This window comes from Penaeus japonicus, unplaced genomic scaffold (assembly GCF_977035675.1).
Source record: "Penaeus japonicus unplaced genomic scaffold, GWHDUDI00000001_assembly GWHDUDI00000025, whole genome shotgun sequence".
In the NCBI taxonomy this organism is placed as follows: Eukaryota; Metazoa; Arthropoda; class Malacostraca; order Decapoda; family Penaeidae; genus Penaeus; species Penaeus japonicus.
In genome coordinates, this window is record NW_028234427.1 from 1,861,036 (window position 1) to 1,878,535 (window position 17,500).

At 47.7% G+C, this 17,500-nt stretch overlaps 1 protein-coding gene across 1 annotated transcript in view; it reads left to right on the forward strand.

Moving 5' to 3' along the window:
* LOC122255141 (uncharacterized) overlaps positions 1–17,500 on the forward strand; it is a gene marked incomplete in the record, with an annotated part of 1,591,030 nt that overhangs the window by 1,525,146 nt on the left and 48,384 nt on the right. Inside the window, 2 exon segments of the mRNA XM_086551259.1 lie at positions 14,143–14,531; positions 15,175–15,717. Coding sequence (XP_086407385.1) covers positions 14,143–14,531; positions 15,175–15,717 — 932 coding nt within the window.

Consider the following 17,500-nt stretch of genomic DNA (forward strand, 5'->3'; position numbering starts at 1 on the left):
TAGGGAGGGCATGGGAGAACGAGAGGTAAATGTAAAGTCACACAGTCCATACGAATTGCAGATCATCTTAAAACAACCAAGCTCACCCGGTTCTCCTATTTATATTAACATGTTTCATATTATATTTTATGCTGCATTTTTCTTTTCTAACTCTTAATTTCATCATGGTGGGGAAAGTCCGCATCCGAAGTGCAGCCAGGCCCACGTGCACACGCCCACGTACACACGCCCACATGTGCACACGAAATGATAATGATTGCTCGTCGGGTCGTGCGGCGCTACTTGTCGTCTCCCCCCCCCCCTTCCCCCTCCGCTCGTCTCCGTGTGCTTGGAGGGTGTGTGTGGGGGGGGGGGGAGTCAGTCTTGCATTCGTAGACAAAAGGTTAAAAACTCCAGCAATATTGCAGTGATAATGATGATTGAGTTTCTGGAGTAAATTTTTTTCTTTCTCTTTTTTTTTCCTTCTTCATTTTCTATTTTTTTCTCTCCTCATTTTATAAGCCCTGGTAAGTTTGATATTCATAAAGGACTTGTCGCCTGAGGTAGATAAAATATGCAAAGCCCATAAACTCGAGAGCTTGAGTGGAAGATATATTTACACACATTTTCTCGCACACATACACACACACATACGCACACACATACACATACACATGCTCATACACATACACATACACATACACATACACATACACATACACATACACATACACATACACATACACATACACATACACATACACATACACATGTACATGCCCATGCCCATACACATACACATGCAGGAGGAGGAGGAGGAGGAGGAGGAGGAGGAGGAGGAGGAGGAGGAGGAGGAGGAGGAGGACGCCGCCGCTCAAGCACGACCGACGAAATAGGCGCTTGCGGGTTGAGTGTGTGACGTGTTGCAGCTCGGGGTCTGGGCGGATGGATGGTGGAGGAGGGGAGGGGAGGCTAGGAAGAGGAGTGGAGAAGAGGAAGGATGAGGAGAGAAGGGAGGAGCTTTTGCTCTCCTCTCTTTCCTCCGGCATCCATGTTTTTGTTTTTACTCTTCCTTTTACTCTTCCCATCCTCTGCCTCTTTCTCCTGTATTCCTTATTCTTCTCCTCCTCCTCTTCCACGATCCTCTTTGATCCTCTTCCATTCCCTTTTCTCTCGTTTCCTCCTTTCTCTTCACATCCCCCCTCCCCCCTCTCTTCCCACCTTCACAGCAAGAGCAGGATCCAGGGAGGTGGCGGAGGATCATGCAAAGACAGTATTAGAACATTTTAGTTCATAAGCAAAAAGTCATAGCCAAATACCTTATTAATATACAGTGCACATTCCCCCAGTGGTAATAAGGGGCCCGCCCTTTGAACGAATGGGTAGCACCTGATCTGGGAATTATTTATAGTATTGTGGGAAAAGAGGTTGAGAGAGAGAGAGAGAGAGAGAGAGAGAGAGAGAGAGAGAGAGAGAGAGAGAGAGAGAGAGAGAGAGAGAGAGAGAGAGAGAGAGAGAGAGAGAGAATGATGATCCCCGGAAGCCGTTGCTACCGTCTCACTCCTCATCGTTTATTGCAATTACTATAGCTTCCATCAGTGATAAATGAGATGGATGAAGATATTTTTAAGATGTGGTGATAAGCCCCAATCTCTCTCTCTCTTTTCTTCTCTTCTCTTCTGTCTACTTTCTTCTCTCCCCTCCCCTCTCTCATTATATTTACATTTTAGTGGCAGTGTAATAGCCAAAGCTAAACAATATGTAAGCATATATATATATATATATATATATATATATATATACATATATATACATACATACATATATACATATATACATATATACAAATAATGTGTTCATGCATGTATATACGTCTGCAAACAGACAATAATAATGATGTACATATAAGTTCATATTGATATATATGTTAAAGTGCGTATTGTATATATTTTTTGCTGGATCATTCTCCACGAGGGACCTTGTTTGCGTTCACTGAGAATATTGAAAGCGCTCTTTTTGTCCGGGCAAACATATAATTTCGGGATCGCTCCTATCTCTTCCATCTCGAACGCGAAGCTCTTCAGGCTCTTGGGGGAATGATACTGCCTTTATATTTAGTTTGTAATTTTTTTTTTGTTTGTTTATTATTATTATTATTTTTTTTTATTATTAACACATCCGCGGACTTGAATAACACGGGCGGAGGGTATCTATTAGTATGATAATTTGGGATGGGGGGTGGGGGGGGGGTTGGTGGTGGGGGTTTTGGTAACCTTCGTTGCTGTGATGGGTTGATTTGCAACTACTGTGCACGTTCACGGTGATGTATTCTTCGCCATTAATTTAGACGTTGACGGATCGTGCGTTCATCCATTTAGGGGGAGGGGGGAGGAGATGGTGGGGGGGGGGTTATCTGGTTATCATTTTGGATCGCCGTTCTCCTAGGCTTTCGTTCCTCGGTGTTGCCACCGCGAGAGCCGCATCCTGCAACATCATCGCTCTCTGGATATCTTAATGACCTCAATAATCCACTTTGCTCATAAAACCGACACCCACCTTGGTAAGGCTGCACTATATCCCTCCCCCCCCCTCTCCCTTCCTCTGTCCCCTCTCCTCTTCTCTCCTTTTCTCTTCCCCTTTCATTCTTTTTTTTATTTATTTTTTATTTTCACTTCCGTTCTTCCGTCCTCCTCCTTGCCCTTTCTTTCTCCCTCTCCCCCACCCCCTTTACTCTCCCTTTTCTCTTCCCTATCCCTCTCCTCTTTCCCCCTACCCCCCCCCCACCCCCCTTCTCCACCTCCTCCTTGACATCCCTTTGTTGCCACGTTGCCTCACAGCGACGCATTGGGTTGCCATTCAGCTGCCCCCGGTGGAATTTCATCTCATTGGTAAGTATCCGGCATGACGCCATAGGGTGGAGAGTGGGGGGGGGGGGCACTCGAGACCTTTCGGGGGAAGGGGGAGGGGGAAGGGGAGGCGGATGGGGGAGGGCTGTTGTGTTGGTACCACTGATTGGAAGGAGGAGAAAGGGTACAGAAGGAGGGATTGAAGGGAAGGGAAAGGAAGCGAAGCGAAGAAGGAAAGTACAGAAACGGATAGACGAATTGAAAGGAGAGGAAAAAAAAAAAAATCGAGAAGAGATGAGAATTGAGGAAGGTGACGGTGAGTTGATGGACCAAGCTGTTTTATTTTTCGTCATCCTTGGTCTGTAAGGTCCATGTTGGTAAGCCTGACGTTGTTGTCTCATGTTGGCATACCTGTATTATCCATCGGCAAAGGTTAATCAGCGCACGTGATGTTCCGGTAAATTGTCTGTTGTTTCGGCCTTAGAGGGAAGGGGAGGGGGAGGGGGAGGGGGAGGGCATAGGAAAGAGAAAGACAGACAGACAGACAGACAGTCAGACAGTCGATAGAGACAAATTGAGTAAGAGAGAGAGAGAGAGAGAGAGAGAGAGAGAGAGAGAGAGAGAGAGAGAGAGAGAGAGAGAGAGAGAGAGAGAGGGAGAGCGAGAGAGAGCGAGAGAGCGAGAGTAAGAGTAGGAGAATTCATGCTAACTTCTCTTACACTGACACACACTGAAGGATTACAGACTCACAAACCGAAAGGAATAAAAAAGAAGATAAAGAAAAAAAAAATAGAAGCGGATAGCGGATAATCTTGTTTGTTACAGGAAACTCTCGGGTATATATGATCCACGAAGCGGATTTTGATCTCGGATTACTTGGCCTTGTTGCAGGTCGATTGCGTTTGTTTGCTTGTTTGTTTGTTTGAGGGTGAATCTTGGTTGAATTGCGTTCCTTAAAGGATTTTTGATGATATTTATTCATCCGGGTTAGCGTGTTTTACGATGTTTCTTGTGGTGTAATATTTTGTTATTGTTTCGAGTGTTATTTGTAATTGGCTATTAGATAGTTATTAGTCTTAGTTATGATCAACCATCGTTATTGTTTTTTATAACTTAATAATTAATGATTTACCAGCTATGTGATTTGAATGATGTGTAACCTCGTATTTCTTCTCTTTGCAGGTAATTGCAAATGTCCTCAGGGACTTTGACGGCACTTCATATGTGTGAGTAATATGCGAGAGTGAGTTTGGGAAGGAGGGATGGAGGGAATGAGTGACCGAGTAAGTGAGGGAGTGAGTGAGCGAGTGAGTGAGTGAGTGAGGGAGGGAGGGAGGGAGGGAGGGAGGGAGGGAGTGAGGGAGGGAGGGAGAGATTGATTGATTGGTTTTGAAACGTTTATTCATACATCAGAGAGAGTGAGTGAGTGAGTGAGTGAGTGAGTCTGGTAGTAGAGTGGGAGTAGTAAGAAGAATGAGAGACACAGAGAAAGGGAAACAAAGAGAACGAGAAAGAGATGGGAAAGAGAGAGAGAGGAGAGGGTGAGACAGTAGGTTTATCTTGTGAAATATCTGGATTATGCAAGGCAGATTATACCTCAAGGGCAAACGCGTCACTTCAGCCTTCAGCACTATGCAGCTTTGCAACTCCAGTGATTGCAACATATCGAGGAGGGGAAAAGGGAAGATAAAGAGGAAGAGGAGCTAAAAGGCTAAATATAACACAAAGAAGAAGAAAAAAAAGTAAAGATAAAGTGAAGATGACGAAGAAGAAGAAGAAGAAGAAGAAGAAGAAGAAGAAGAAGAAGAAGAAGGAGAAGAAGAAAGAGATGGAGAAGAAGAAGAAGAAGAAGAAGAAGAGGAGGGACATCAGTCACGCCGTAGAGGTTTTAGGTCTTGGAGTAATGAAGGCAGTTTGTTAGGCCTTAAGTGTCTCTCAAGTTGTAATGTGTCTTCAGAGAAAACACGAAACGCGAGATGGGAGAAGCGAGGTGAAAAGTTGGAGCTTCATGCTTCATGTCAGAGGCGACGTAGGGGGAGGGGGGGGGGTGCGAGTGCAGGCAGACAGACAGACAGACAGACAGACAGACAGACAGACAGACAGACAGACAGACAGACAGACAGACAGACACGCAGCCAGATGAATAGATGTAGGGAAAATAATTTCGAGGGGGGGAGACAGAGACAGACAGACAGACAGAAATTGTTTACTTCAACAATGGGAATTAGAACGTGAAGTAAAAGTATCATGAATGCAATGTAAAAGTATTAAGAATGTGCAATGTAAAGGCCCAATTTGCACTCGGTGAAAGGCGTTCCTTTTTCTGGAAAGTGAACGCAAATTTTTACAAAGTAAAAGTAACTCATCTTTTCTGGTTCCGTAACAAACTACGTGAAGAGGGATATGGAGAGAGATGGAGGGAGAGGAAGAGAGAGAGAGACGGAGAGAGGGGAAGGGAGAGAGAGAGAGAGAAAGAGAGAGAGGGAGGGGAAGGGAGAGAGAGAAAGAGAGAGAGGGAGGGGAAGGGAGAGAGAGAAAGAGAGAGAGAGAGAGAGAGAGGGAGGGGAAGGGAGAGAAAGAGAGAGAGAGAGAGGGAGGGGAAGGCAGAGAGAGAAAGAGAGAGAGGGAGGGAGGGAGAAAGAGAGAGAGAGAGAGAGAGGGGGGGAGGGGAAGGGAGAGAGAGAAAGAGAGAGAGGGAGGGAGGGAGGGGGGAAGGGAGAGAAAGAGAGAGAGGGGGGGGAGAGGGAGAGAGAGAGAGAGGGGGGGGGAGAGGGAGAGAAAGAGAGAGAGAGAGAGAGAGAGAGAGAGAGAGGGAGGGAGGGAAGGGAAGGGAGGGAGGGAGGGTGGGTGGGTGGGTGGGTGGGGAAGGGAAGAGAGGGGAGAGAGAGAGAGAGGGGGGGAGGGGAAGGGAGAGAAAGAGAGAGAGAGAATGAAAAGGAGAAGAGGGCGGGAAATAATGCCAATAAATATGCCTGTTAGAGATAGGGAGGGAATTATAGAAGGGGGGAACCGAAACAGACCGAATGGCAAACAATAGATAATTGCAAAAATAATTGCAAAGAAGAGAGAACCGTGCAAGAGACCAGAGTTGAAGCGAAGAAAGGGGGGGAGGGGTACGGAGGGGAAGGGGGGTAAGACACCTGATTTATATCATGCTCGCGGGACAGACGACAGAGGGCTGCAAGAAGGGGAGTGGGAAGAGGGAGGAGGGGGGGATGGAATAGGGGAGAGAGGGGGGTGAGGGGCGTCAAGGTATGTTATGAAAGTAGTTGTCAAGGTCGATTATCCCTGGCCATAACTCTGGTCCATGTTTCTTGGCGGAATCGTGGGGTTGTTTGTCGTTCTCTTGACTCTTCTTGGCCAGGCTCTCTTCTTCTTCCTGCTCTTACCTCCTCTTTATCTGTCTCTTCCTTTCCTCCCCTCCTTCTTCTTACCTCCCTCTATTCTGCTTCCCTCCTTCCCATTTTCGTCTTCCCTCTTTATCCTTTTCCTTTCCCCAACCCCTCTTCCTTCCCTCCCTCCCCACGGCCAGAAAGCTACTCCATCTTCTCTCTCTTCGCCTATTCCCCCCCCCCCCCCACATACAGACACCGTATTATCCCAAGACACTCTCTCTCCCTCCCTCCCTCCCTCCCTCCCTCCCTCTCTCTCTCTACCTCCAACCTCCTTTCTCTCCCTCCCTCCTCCCATTCCCGTCTCCCAAGACACTCTCTCTCCCTCCCTCCCTCCCTCCCTCCCTCCCTCCCTCTCTCTACCTCCAACCTCCTTCCTCTCCCTCCCTCCTCCCACTCCCCTTTCCCTCCCTCCCTCCCTCCAACCCCCCACTCCCCTCTCCCTCCCTCCCTCCCTCCTCCTTCTCTCTCTGCTTGAAAAATGATGATGGAGAAAGAGACAGCGGAAATAGCTTAAAGTTTTAACAGTAATTTGTGTGGGAGTTATTGATGATTTTTTTGAGACATTTTTCTCTTCTTTCCAATATTTTTTTTCTTTTTTTTCTCTCTTTTGAAGATATATAGTACGTCTGGAGTTTGTTGTTGGGGGATAGTGGGTAGGGGGTAGGGGGGTGAGTTATTTTCTCGTGTCTTTTACGTGATGATTTTAGTTGTTGTTTTTTTCTTGTTGTTGGTATTTGAGTTCAAAGGGTCGTAGGGCTGAGGTGATTTACCCCTTTTTTTGTTTCCGAGTTAGGATGGAGAACGGTGTAAAATTTAGGGTTCGTTTTCGTGTCTGATTTGCTGCTGGTGATGGATATCCGCGTGTCTGTTTCTCTGTCTGTTTCTCTGTCTGTTTTTCTTAGTCTCTCTTCTCTCTCTCTCCCTCCCTCCCTCTCCCTCCCCTTCCCCCTCCCCCTCCCTCTCTCCTCCCCCTCCCTCTCTCTCCCCCTCTCCTCCTCTCTCCCTCCCTTCCTCCCCCTCCCTCTCTCAATTTTACCACCAATCAGTCAATCAACCAATGTATGCACTTACACTTTGCCTTACACTGCAACACGGACACTTGGCACTCTGTCTACGTCAGGAAGCAGCCGTATTGCGGATTCAGTATTGGGTAATGACAGTGTAATACATTTTAACGGTTGGCGAGTGTTGCCATCGAGTGAGCACGGGGCGGCAGCGACTTGCCCTAGTTTGACTCTGGTTATACTTCACGGTAGGTGGCTAAGATGGTAAAAATCTTGATAACCGTACACTTACTGTACGCGGGCGCTTCGTTATAGTCAGAACTAAGCTGAAAATATGTTGAAATTGGAATCGCTGTGAAGGAAACGCCATTAAACTTATTTTATGGCGAATTTAAACGGGAGTTGTAATGGCGTTTTGTAAAAGTTTGAAAACGAATTTCAAGCAGATACAGTAATAAAATATTTTATGATTCATATTAAGGGCACAAAACGCCGCAGTAAAAATTTTAATATCAGATGGTAGGAATTCGTAAATATTCTTCGGGAATTTTGGGCGAGACACCCAGATCCTTGATATTAGTGAACCCCCGTCCCCCTTTGGCCAATCACAGAGTGCCACGTCATTTCTCTAGCCTTTGAATTGGCCAATTGTAACCGACTGCCTTGCCCGGTGCGCCATTTGCAGTTGTAAACATTAAGGATATAAAAATAAAAAAAGATGTTGCTCTCTTTTGAATTGATTCTATTGGTCAACGCAAGTGTAGTTCCGCAGTCGTTTGAACCCATCGGTTTTCCCTAATTTGACTGTCATAAAGACCCATGCTATAATATTGCCCTCTCATTGGGCTGTCGCAAAGACTGTATGTTGTAAGATTACCTCTCACTGGCTTGTCATAAAAGGTTTATCCTGTAAGATTATCTCTTATTGGCTTGTCATAAAGAGCGCGGCTGTAAGATTGCCTCTCATTGGGCTGTCACAAGCGGCAGTAATTTGCTTACCTGACACTGATCAAATACTTTGCGTGATAAAGCAAGGTTAGGAAATGGTTGCCAAGGCTGAGGCGCAATCTCGGTCTAATATAAACATTCGCCTGTTTTATTATTATATTTTTAAGCAGCGCATGCGTATTATGCGTTGCCACGTCGGTTATATTTGATGTGCGGATATTGAGGGAAGATGGATGTGGGGGATAATGTGACGAGGATTTTGTTTTTCTTTTGTCTTCTTTTACTTTTTTAATTCTCCTCTCCTCGTTAGCCTCTCTCTCTCTCTCTCGCTCTCGCTCTCGCTCTCTCTCTCTCTCTCTCTCTCTCTCCATCTCCCTTTCTCTCCCTTTACACCCCCTCCTCTCTCTCTCTCTCTCTCTCTCTCTCTCTCTCTCTCTCTCTCTCTCTCTCTCTCTCTCTCTCTCTCTCTCTCTCTCTCTCTCTCCCTCTCCCTCTCCCTCTCCCTCTCCCTCTCCCTCTCCCTCTCCCTTCCCCCCCTCACTCACTTACTCCCCCCCCCCCCATATCCACTCCCTTCACCGGTCTCCTTACACGCCTGCCCTCACATGCCGTTTCCCCTTACTCATTCTTCTTTTATGCTAAATATACAGCTACGTGCAGAGGGTTAAGGAAGGGGTCGGCGCCGCGAGACCTAAGATCTGCATCCTTAGCATTACCACTTCTCTTTCCTCTCCCCTCTTCTTTCCTCTGCCATCATCCCTCCTTCCTTTCTTGTGACTCTTTTTCCCCTCTTTTCTCCCATCTTCCCTCTCCTCTCATCTCCTTTCGTCTTCTCTCCCTCTCCCCTGTCCTCTCGCCCCACCTCCTTCTCTCCGTCTCCTCTCCCTTCGTCCCCTCTTCCCTCTCCCTTCCTCCCCTCTCCCCTCTCCCCTCCTTCTCTCCGTCTCCTCGCCCTTCCTCCCCTCTTCCCTCTCCCCTCCTTCTCTCCGTCTCCTCGCCCTTCCTCCCCTCTTCCCTCTCCCCTCTCCCCTCTCTTAGGATCTGCCTGGCCTCAGATTTATCTTTGAACTGGCGAAGTTTATGCGCGATTTGCATACACTAGCGAAATTGTATTTGCGGAGGCCCCGAGGCGTCTGACCGTCTGCGTGTGTTCCTCTCCATGTTAAGTCGTCTTGTTAATTGTGAATGCGTGTTTGTTTTTGGTAGGGGGTGGGGGGGCGAGTGGGGGAGATGGGGAGGGGTGGGAGAGGGTGAGGGAAAAGGAGAAAGAGAGAGAAGAAGAAGAAGAAGAAGAAGAAGAAGAAGAAGAAGAAGAAGAAGAAGAAGAAGAAGAAGAAGAAGAAGAAGAAGAAGAAGAGGAAGAAGAAGAGGAAGAAGAAGAAGGAAGAGGAGAAGGAAAAAGACAAAAGAAAGGAAGGGATAGAGAGAAAGACCAAAGAGGAACAAGCGTAAAGGAAGGGATAGAGAGAAAGACCAAAGAGGAACAAGTGTAGGATAGAGAACCCTCAGAGCGGACGTAGAAGCGAGTAGATGTAAGTAGACGTAGTGTTAGATTCAAAGTAAGGAATCAAAGCCCCAGGTGTTTTTTTCGAGAATGTTGCATTGGTGGCAAGAGGAGTCTTAAAAGCTTTATAGGCGTCCGGGAGGTGTTTACACGAAGGGTGAAGAAGGTAGTGTGTGTGTGGGGGGGGGGAGGGTTGCTTCCTTGGCTTTGTTCCCCAGGTGAAGGAGAGTGTTGAGGAAAAGAGGGGATTGGAGGTGAGGGGAAAGTGTTTTTCTTTTGTTTTATAGCTGCGGGGGCTGTTGGTGTTAGTTGAGCTGTGGGAGGAGAGGGGGGGGGGGTTAGATATGGTTATGGAAGCTGTAGGCTATGAAAATGTTTTCTTTTCGTTTCTTTGTTGTCTCTCTCTATTTCTCCTCCTCCTCCTCTTCCTCCTCCTCCTCCTCCTCCTCCTCCTCCTCCTCCTCCTCCTCTATCCCCCTCTCTCCTCCCTTCCCTCTCACCCCTTCCTCCTCTCCCCATCTCTCTTCTCGCTCCCCCTCCTCCTTTCCCCCTTCCTATCACTCTCCACCCCCTATCCCTTCCAATCCTCCCTCCCTCCCTCCTTCCCTCCCTCCCTCCCACACTCACGCGACGCGCACTCCACCCCGCAGGAGGCATACGCACGCGCGGAACCCGGGCAGCTTCTAATGGCCCTCGAGATAAATGATGCTAACTTGACAGCTTATCTCGGGCAAGAAAGTAGCTCCGTAATTACATAATTGGCGAGACAGCCCGTGGAATTCCGCGTTGCTCGTGTTTGATTTATTTTCTTTTTTTTTAGCTTTTGTAGTTATTAAGGAGAGGGAGGGAAGGAAAGGGAGATAAAGGGAGGGGCAGGGAGAGAGAGGGAGGGAAGGAGGGAGAGGGGGAGAGAGGCAGGGACAAGGAGAGAGAGGGAAGGAAAAGGAGAGGGAGAGAGATGGAGTGACAAAGAGATAGAGGGAAGGAAAGGGAGAGAGAAAGGGAGGGACAAGGAAAGAGAGAGACAAGGGAGACATGGGAACAAAGAGAGAGAAAGAGAATGAGAAAGATGAAGAGATCTCGAAAAAGATCACAAGAGAAAGAGAAAAAAAGAAACAGATAAACAACTAACAAGAGAAGAGAGGATTGGATAGCGGAATGGGGTGGGAGGAGTGGGGGAGGGGGGGCGAGGGGAGGGATTGACTTTTTTAATGGCGCTTGGCGGCGATTGGGCGCTTTGAACGATATTCCGCTCTGCTGCACAACGTTGATCCTTCAAATATCCGAGAAATGGCCTTATTTTTGATACGCGCGTTGGCACTCTCGCACCCACATACCCACATAGCCGTCCGACCACATGCATGTTTATGTTGGTTTGTGTGTGTGTGTGTGTGTGTGTGTGTGTGTGTGTGTGTGTGTGTGTGTGTGTGTGTGTGTGTGTGTGTGTGTGTGTGTGTGTGTGTGTGTGTGTGTGTGTGTGTGTGTGCGCGTGTTTATGTACACGCATATTAACGCAGACAATCAAAGGAATATACTTACGTACAGGAAAATATAGCATACACACTCACACTCACTCTCACTCTCACTCTCACACACACTTCTATCACCATCACCACCATCATCATTATCACAGGCATCGTCAATGTCATCATTATCATTTTATTCACCCTCCTCCATTTTACTTCCATTTACTATTATTCCCCTTTTTTTGTTAATAACAAAAAACACCAAACAAGAAAACAAAGAAGACTAAAAAAAAAAACTGGAGCGATATAACAAAAGAAACAATAAAGATGGAAGGCGGACGGTAATAAAAAAGGGTAAATTGTGTTTGCGTGCCGGCTAGGCTGAGGTTATTAGAGAAAGAGAGGGGGAAGGGGATGAGGGAGGAAGAGGAGGGGTTGGTGGAGGAGGTGGGAGGGAGGGAGGGAACTGGGGGGTGGAAGAGGTGGGAGGGAGGGAGCGGAGGGGCTGGGAGGGAAAGGGGGGGGGGCAAGAGGTGGGAGGGAGGGAGGAAGGGGATGAAAGGTGGAAAGAAGGAAAGTGGGGAGAAGATGAGAATGGGGAAGGTCAGATAGATAGATAAGAGAACGAAGGGAGGAAGGAAAGAAAGACTGAATGAGAGAAGGAATTACGGAAGAAAGGAAACAGAAAAGAAGAGAAACGGAGGGAAAGAAGAATGTAGAGAGAATTGGGAAGAAAAAATAAAAAAGTTGATGTAGATAGATGAAACATAAAACGAAAGAAAGAAAAAGAAGAGGAAGGAGATGCGTCACGCAGACGAATAAACAAATGAATAGAAATATAGAAAGAAAGAAAAAAATAAAAACAACAAAAGCCGCGAAATGAGGGGAAATAAAATTCAAAGGAAGAGGGGAGAGAAAAAGGATAGGGCGGGGGGTGGGGTGGAGAACAGAAGGGGGAAGAAAGAAAGCAATATATATACACACATTTCATTTTTTTCTAACTCTCCGTCTCCCCCCCTTTTTATTATCGTGAAAGTGAAAAGGTTATATAGCCTGAAATTGACCTGCGGTTAAGGGGAGATTTTTCTTTTATATATTTTTTATTTTTATTTATTTTGTTTTTCTTAATGTTTGGTCTGGAAGGTAAGGGTGAAATTTTGGCTTTTTGATCTTCAACAGTTGGGGGGGGGGGGTGAGGAGGAGGATGGAGGAAGGAGGAGAAGGGGAATGTGGGAATTTGGAGGAGCAATGGAAAAGAAGAAGAAGAATTGATAAAAGTTGAAAAGAAAGAAGTTGATAATAAACCAAACGACAAATATGAAGCACACGCAAAAAAAAAGCGCAGAACACAATTAAAAATAAAGACAAAATAAACAATGGAGAATAAAAGAGACGAATGGAGTAATCAGGAAAAAAGACGGCGATAGTTAATAGACCGATAGAATGTTTAATGTTTGCGTTTCTAGAACATTCCCTCCCACCTTCTCCTTTTGTTCCCTTTCCTACTGTATTCATGAAGGCGTGTGTGTGTGTGTGTGTGTGTGTGTGTGTGTGTGTGTGTGTGTGTGTGTGTGTGTGTGTGTGTGTGTGTGTGTGTGTGTGTGTGTGTGTGTGTGTGTGTGTGTGTGTGTGTGTGTGTGTGTGTGTGTGTGTGTGTGTGTGTGTGTGTGTTGCATGAGAATGTTGCACAAAGGGTCATGGCAAGAGCCGAGAAATGTGGAGGGAGATCTGGCAACCTAGCGTGTTCCCGGTGGCGTCGATCGCATCCCCGGTGGCAATCTCGGACCCATTTGTGGTTGCTGGGTCTGGTTGCCGGCAATAGAGGAAGGGAGGGGGGAGAGGAGGAGGAGGAGAGTGATTGGGGAATGGGGGGGGGGAGGGAGATTTGTGGTTCGCTAATGCCCCGAGAAGGTGGTGGGTAATGGGACCTCTGCTCTCTCTCTCTCTCTCTCTCTCTCTCTCTCTCTCTCTCTCTCTCTCTCTCTCTCTCTCTCTCTCTCTCTCTCTCTCTCTCTCTCTCTCTCTTTTGTTGGGTCTTTTTTTCCCTTTATTATCGTTATCATCTATTTTTATACTAACTCATTTCTGAGTCTGTGTCCTTATAGTCTAGTCATGGTTTCCAAAACCGGGAGGGGGAGGGGGAGGGGGAGGGGGAGGGGGGTTCTTGACTGTAATGGTTAAGGAAAACCACATAATGTCGCATAGGTTCCGCATGATTACGTGGCATTGTAGAGAAATGCCGTTGAAGATGAAACGTCGGATGATGTGGCTATTTTGTGTTCTATAAAAGAGGCTCTTATTATGATTATTGTTGTTGTTATTATTATTATTATTATTATTATTATTATTATTATTATTATTATTATTATTATTATTGCCATTATTATTATTATTATTACTGTCAGTTGACTATTTTTATTAATGTTATTATTAGTAGCAGGAGTAGTATTGTCATCATCATTATGATTATTACTATTGTAGTTATATTAATACCTAGAGATAGATGATTAAGTATTGAGCAAGTCAGCCATTTAGCCCCCCGCCCTCACGGCCTTTCAGTCATCTGTGCATGAATTCGCCATGATAAGTGCGTTGAGAATTGGATGTGCATGTGGGTTGGTCGCGGATGTGTGTGTGTGTATGTGTGTGTGTGAGTGAGAGAGACAGACAGACAGACAGACAAAGAGAATGAATTTGGTTGAATGTAGAATAAGATCAATTTGATCATCGCATATTGTTGAATATCCCTAAGCATTTAATTTCACTTCATTTCATTGTTTTTCTTTTGTTGCATCTCTTTTTAAGGAGAGAAAATGATATATAGAAGTAATTTAGTGTGAAAGTAATTGGCTCTCCTGATATCCTATGCCAATAAGAAGGACGAAGATTTGCAGTCGGTTAGACAATCGCTTTTGTTTCGTGTTTCGTGTCGCTTTTCTTGTATGACGCAGGAGTTCTGGGCTTCCCTAACGTCCTCTCTTCCTCCTCCTCCTCCGGCAGTATGACGGGACGCAGGAGATCCTGGTGGAGCCGGAGATCCACCGCAACTGCAGCCTGGGCAACGGCCCCGAGTACCGGTGGCGCGTGCTGGACGAGGACGGCAACGAGGCGCTCTTCACCGACTACCACGCCTTCTACTCGCCCACGCTCCTCATCCACCCGTTCTACGACAACCACTGGACGAAGCTGCTTCCGTCCTCCGCCCCCTACGCCGCCGCCGTCGGGAATGCGTCGTCCCACGCCCTCGGCAGCGCGTCGGCTCTCTCCCTCAGCCCCTTCGCCGTCCTGGCCGACGGGTCCTACACGGCGGAACTCACCATCAGCGAGAACGGCACCATCGTCAGTGCCACAGCCAGCACCTCCTTCTCTGTGGTGGCCATCAGGCTCAAGTGAGTACCTCGCGGTCGCCGCTGCCCTCTTGTTTTCGCACGGTTCTGTTTTTCGTTTTCTCTCTCTCTCTCTCTCTCTCTCTCTCTCTCTCTCTCTCTCTCTCTCTCTCTCTCTCTCTCTCTCTCTCTCTCTCTCTCTCTCTCTCTCTCTCTCTCTCCGCTTTTCTCCCATATATATATATATATATATATATATATATATATATATATATATATATATATATATATATATATATATATATGTAATGTATGTATGTATATGTATATGTATATGAATATGAATATGAATATGAATATGTATATGTATATGTATATGTATATGTATATGTATATGTATATGTATATGTGTATATATATATATATATATATATATATATATATATATATATATATATATATATGTGTGTGTGTGTGTGTGTGTGTATGTGTGTGTGTGTGTGTATGTATATGTATATGTATATGTATATGTTATATGTTTATGTGTGTATGTATATATATATATATATATATATATATATAATATTATTTATATATAGTGTATTATATACATAAATAAATATATGTATGTTTATGTATGTATGTGTATATATGTATATGTATATGACGGAGCGCCTCTCTGACGCCTGCCTGTTGTCGTCCTCAGAGTGGTGTTCACGGACGGGTCTGTGCGGGAGGTGGACGCCCACTCCAACATCACCCTGCAGGTGGAGGTGACGTCGCCCACGCCCAGCTACGATATCAAGTGGGGCTGCAGCGTGCAGGGCGAGGTCGACTCCAACTGCTTCTCCGAGGTCGACCCTTGGAGCAAGTACACCAACACCTCCGACCACGCCGACACCGTCTTCGACCTCCTGCACCGCTGGTGGGACGCCATCACCGGCATAGGCCACGACGACCACAGCGCTGGCGACGGCCGACCAGCCGACGCGACGACTTCCGGGAGCGACTTTGGGCGAAGCGCTGGCGAAGGAGGAGGAGGCGGCCGGCGCGGCGCTCGCGTGTTGCCGGACTCCGGGATCAGGCGCTACTACCGATTCCAGCAGACGATCACCTTCCCTGCGTCCGACCTGCTGCTGGACGCGGCCGACCCTTCGGCCTACAAATTCCTCTTCAACGTCACGGTCTCGTACAACCTGAGGCGCGCCTCCGCCGTGCAGCTCATCTCCGTCGCCGTCGGGAGGGACAAGTGAGTGCCTTGCTCTTTGCGACGCCATCCAGGCGGCCCTCCTCCTCCTTCTCCTCCTCCTCCTCCTCCTCCTCCTCCTCCTCCTCCTCCTCCTCCTCCTCTTCCTCCTCATCCTCATCCTCATCCCCCCTTTTCCTCCTCCTCCTCCTCCTCCCTTTTCCTCCTTCTCCTCCTCTTCCTACTCCCCCCTCCCCACCCCCTCCTCTCCCCTCTCTTCTTCCGTTATCTTTATCGATCCCCCTTTCTTCATATTCTTCTTCTTCGCTATATCCATTCTACCTCATTGTCTCTCTTTCATTTTCTTCATCTTTCCATTCTTCCCCCTGCTTTCATTTTCTGTCTCTCACACCCTATCCCCGATTTCTTTCTATTCTCTTCCCTCTATTCCGCCCTCCTCCCCCCTCCTATCCTTTAATTTCCTTAGTCTCTTTCTTCCATATTCCCTCTCCTCTATTCTCCCCTTTCTCCTCTCTCCCTCTCTCCCTCTCTTCCTTGGCCATTTTACTCAAGAAAAAGTAACCGGAGAGCGAAGACCGCTGCAGCCGCTGCCAACTCTCCGCGGAAACGCTATCATCCACGCACACTCACTCACTCCCATTCACCTAAAACACTCATCCATCCATCCATCCATCCACCCACCCACCCATCCACTCACCCACCCACTCACCCATCCACCCATTTACCCACCCATCAACCCATCCACTCACCCACCCACCCTTCCACCCATCCACTCACCCACCCACCCTTCCACCCATCCACCCTCCCTCCCACCCACCCACCCACCCACTCACCCATCCACCCACTTACCCACCCATCAACCCATCCACTCACCCACCCACTCACCCCCATCCCCCCATCCTCCCACCCACCCACCCACCCTTCCACCCACCCATCCACCCTTCCACCCTCCCACCCACCAAAGCACACAGCCATCCACCCACCCAGCCTTCCACACTCCCACCCATCCACCCACCACCACACTTCACCCATCCCACCCACCAAACCCACCCAGCCTTCCACACTCCCACCCACTTACCCACCCACCCACTCACGCACCCACTCGCGACGGGTTAGCGGCATCAGCGGAGTCTCGGAGTCGCCCGGCGCGGTGCTCCGTCACTGCAGCAACCAGAGTAATTGCCTTGAGGCTGGAGCAACGGGGCGAGACACGGGGAAGAATAGCCTCGTTTGCAGAGTAATTGAAACTCCAAGGTAGCTGGCTGGAGGAGGACGAGGTGGGGGGGGGAGGAAGATGAGGAGGGAGGGGGGGGAAGGTGTGAGGGAGGGAGGGGGAAGGTGTGAGGGAGGGAGGGGGAGGGAAGGTGTGAGGGAGGAAGGATGAGGAGGGAAGGTGTGAGGGAGGGAGGGGGGGAAGATGAGGAGGGAGGGGAGGAGATGAGGAGGGAAGGTGTGAGGGAGGGAGGGAGGATGAGGGGGGGAGGGAGGGAAAGTGGGCGTTTGGGAGATTGAGATGGAATGTAGTGATGGGGTAAGAGGAGCGAGAGGGAGGGAAGGAAGGAGATGGGGAAGTTGGGATGGAATATTGAGGGCCAGGGTGTGAGGGAAGTGGAACAGTTTTTTTCTTTGTTGTTATTTTTTTCTCATTTGAATTTTGTGGGTCCTACCCTTCTCCCTTCCAACTTTCCCCTCCCCTCTCCCCCCTCCCCTTACCAGTTCAGGGCAGGAATCCAACAGTCTTGCCAGTTCCATGAATAAATTATCAGTAGTCCTCCTTCTCCTCTGTTCTCCCCTGCTTCTCTCATCCTTTTCTCCCTTTCCCCTT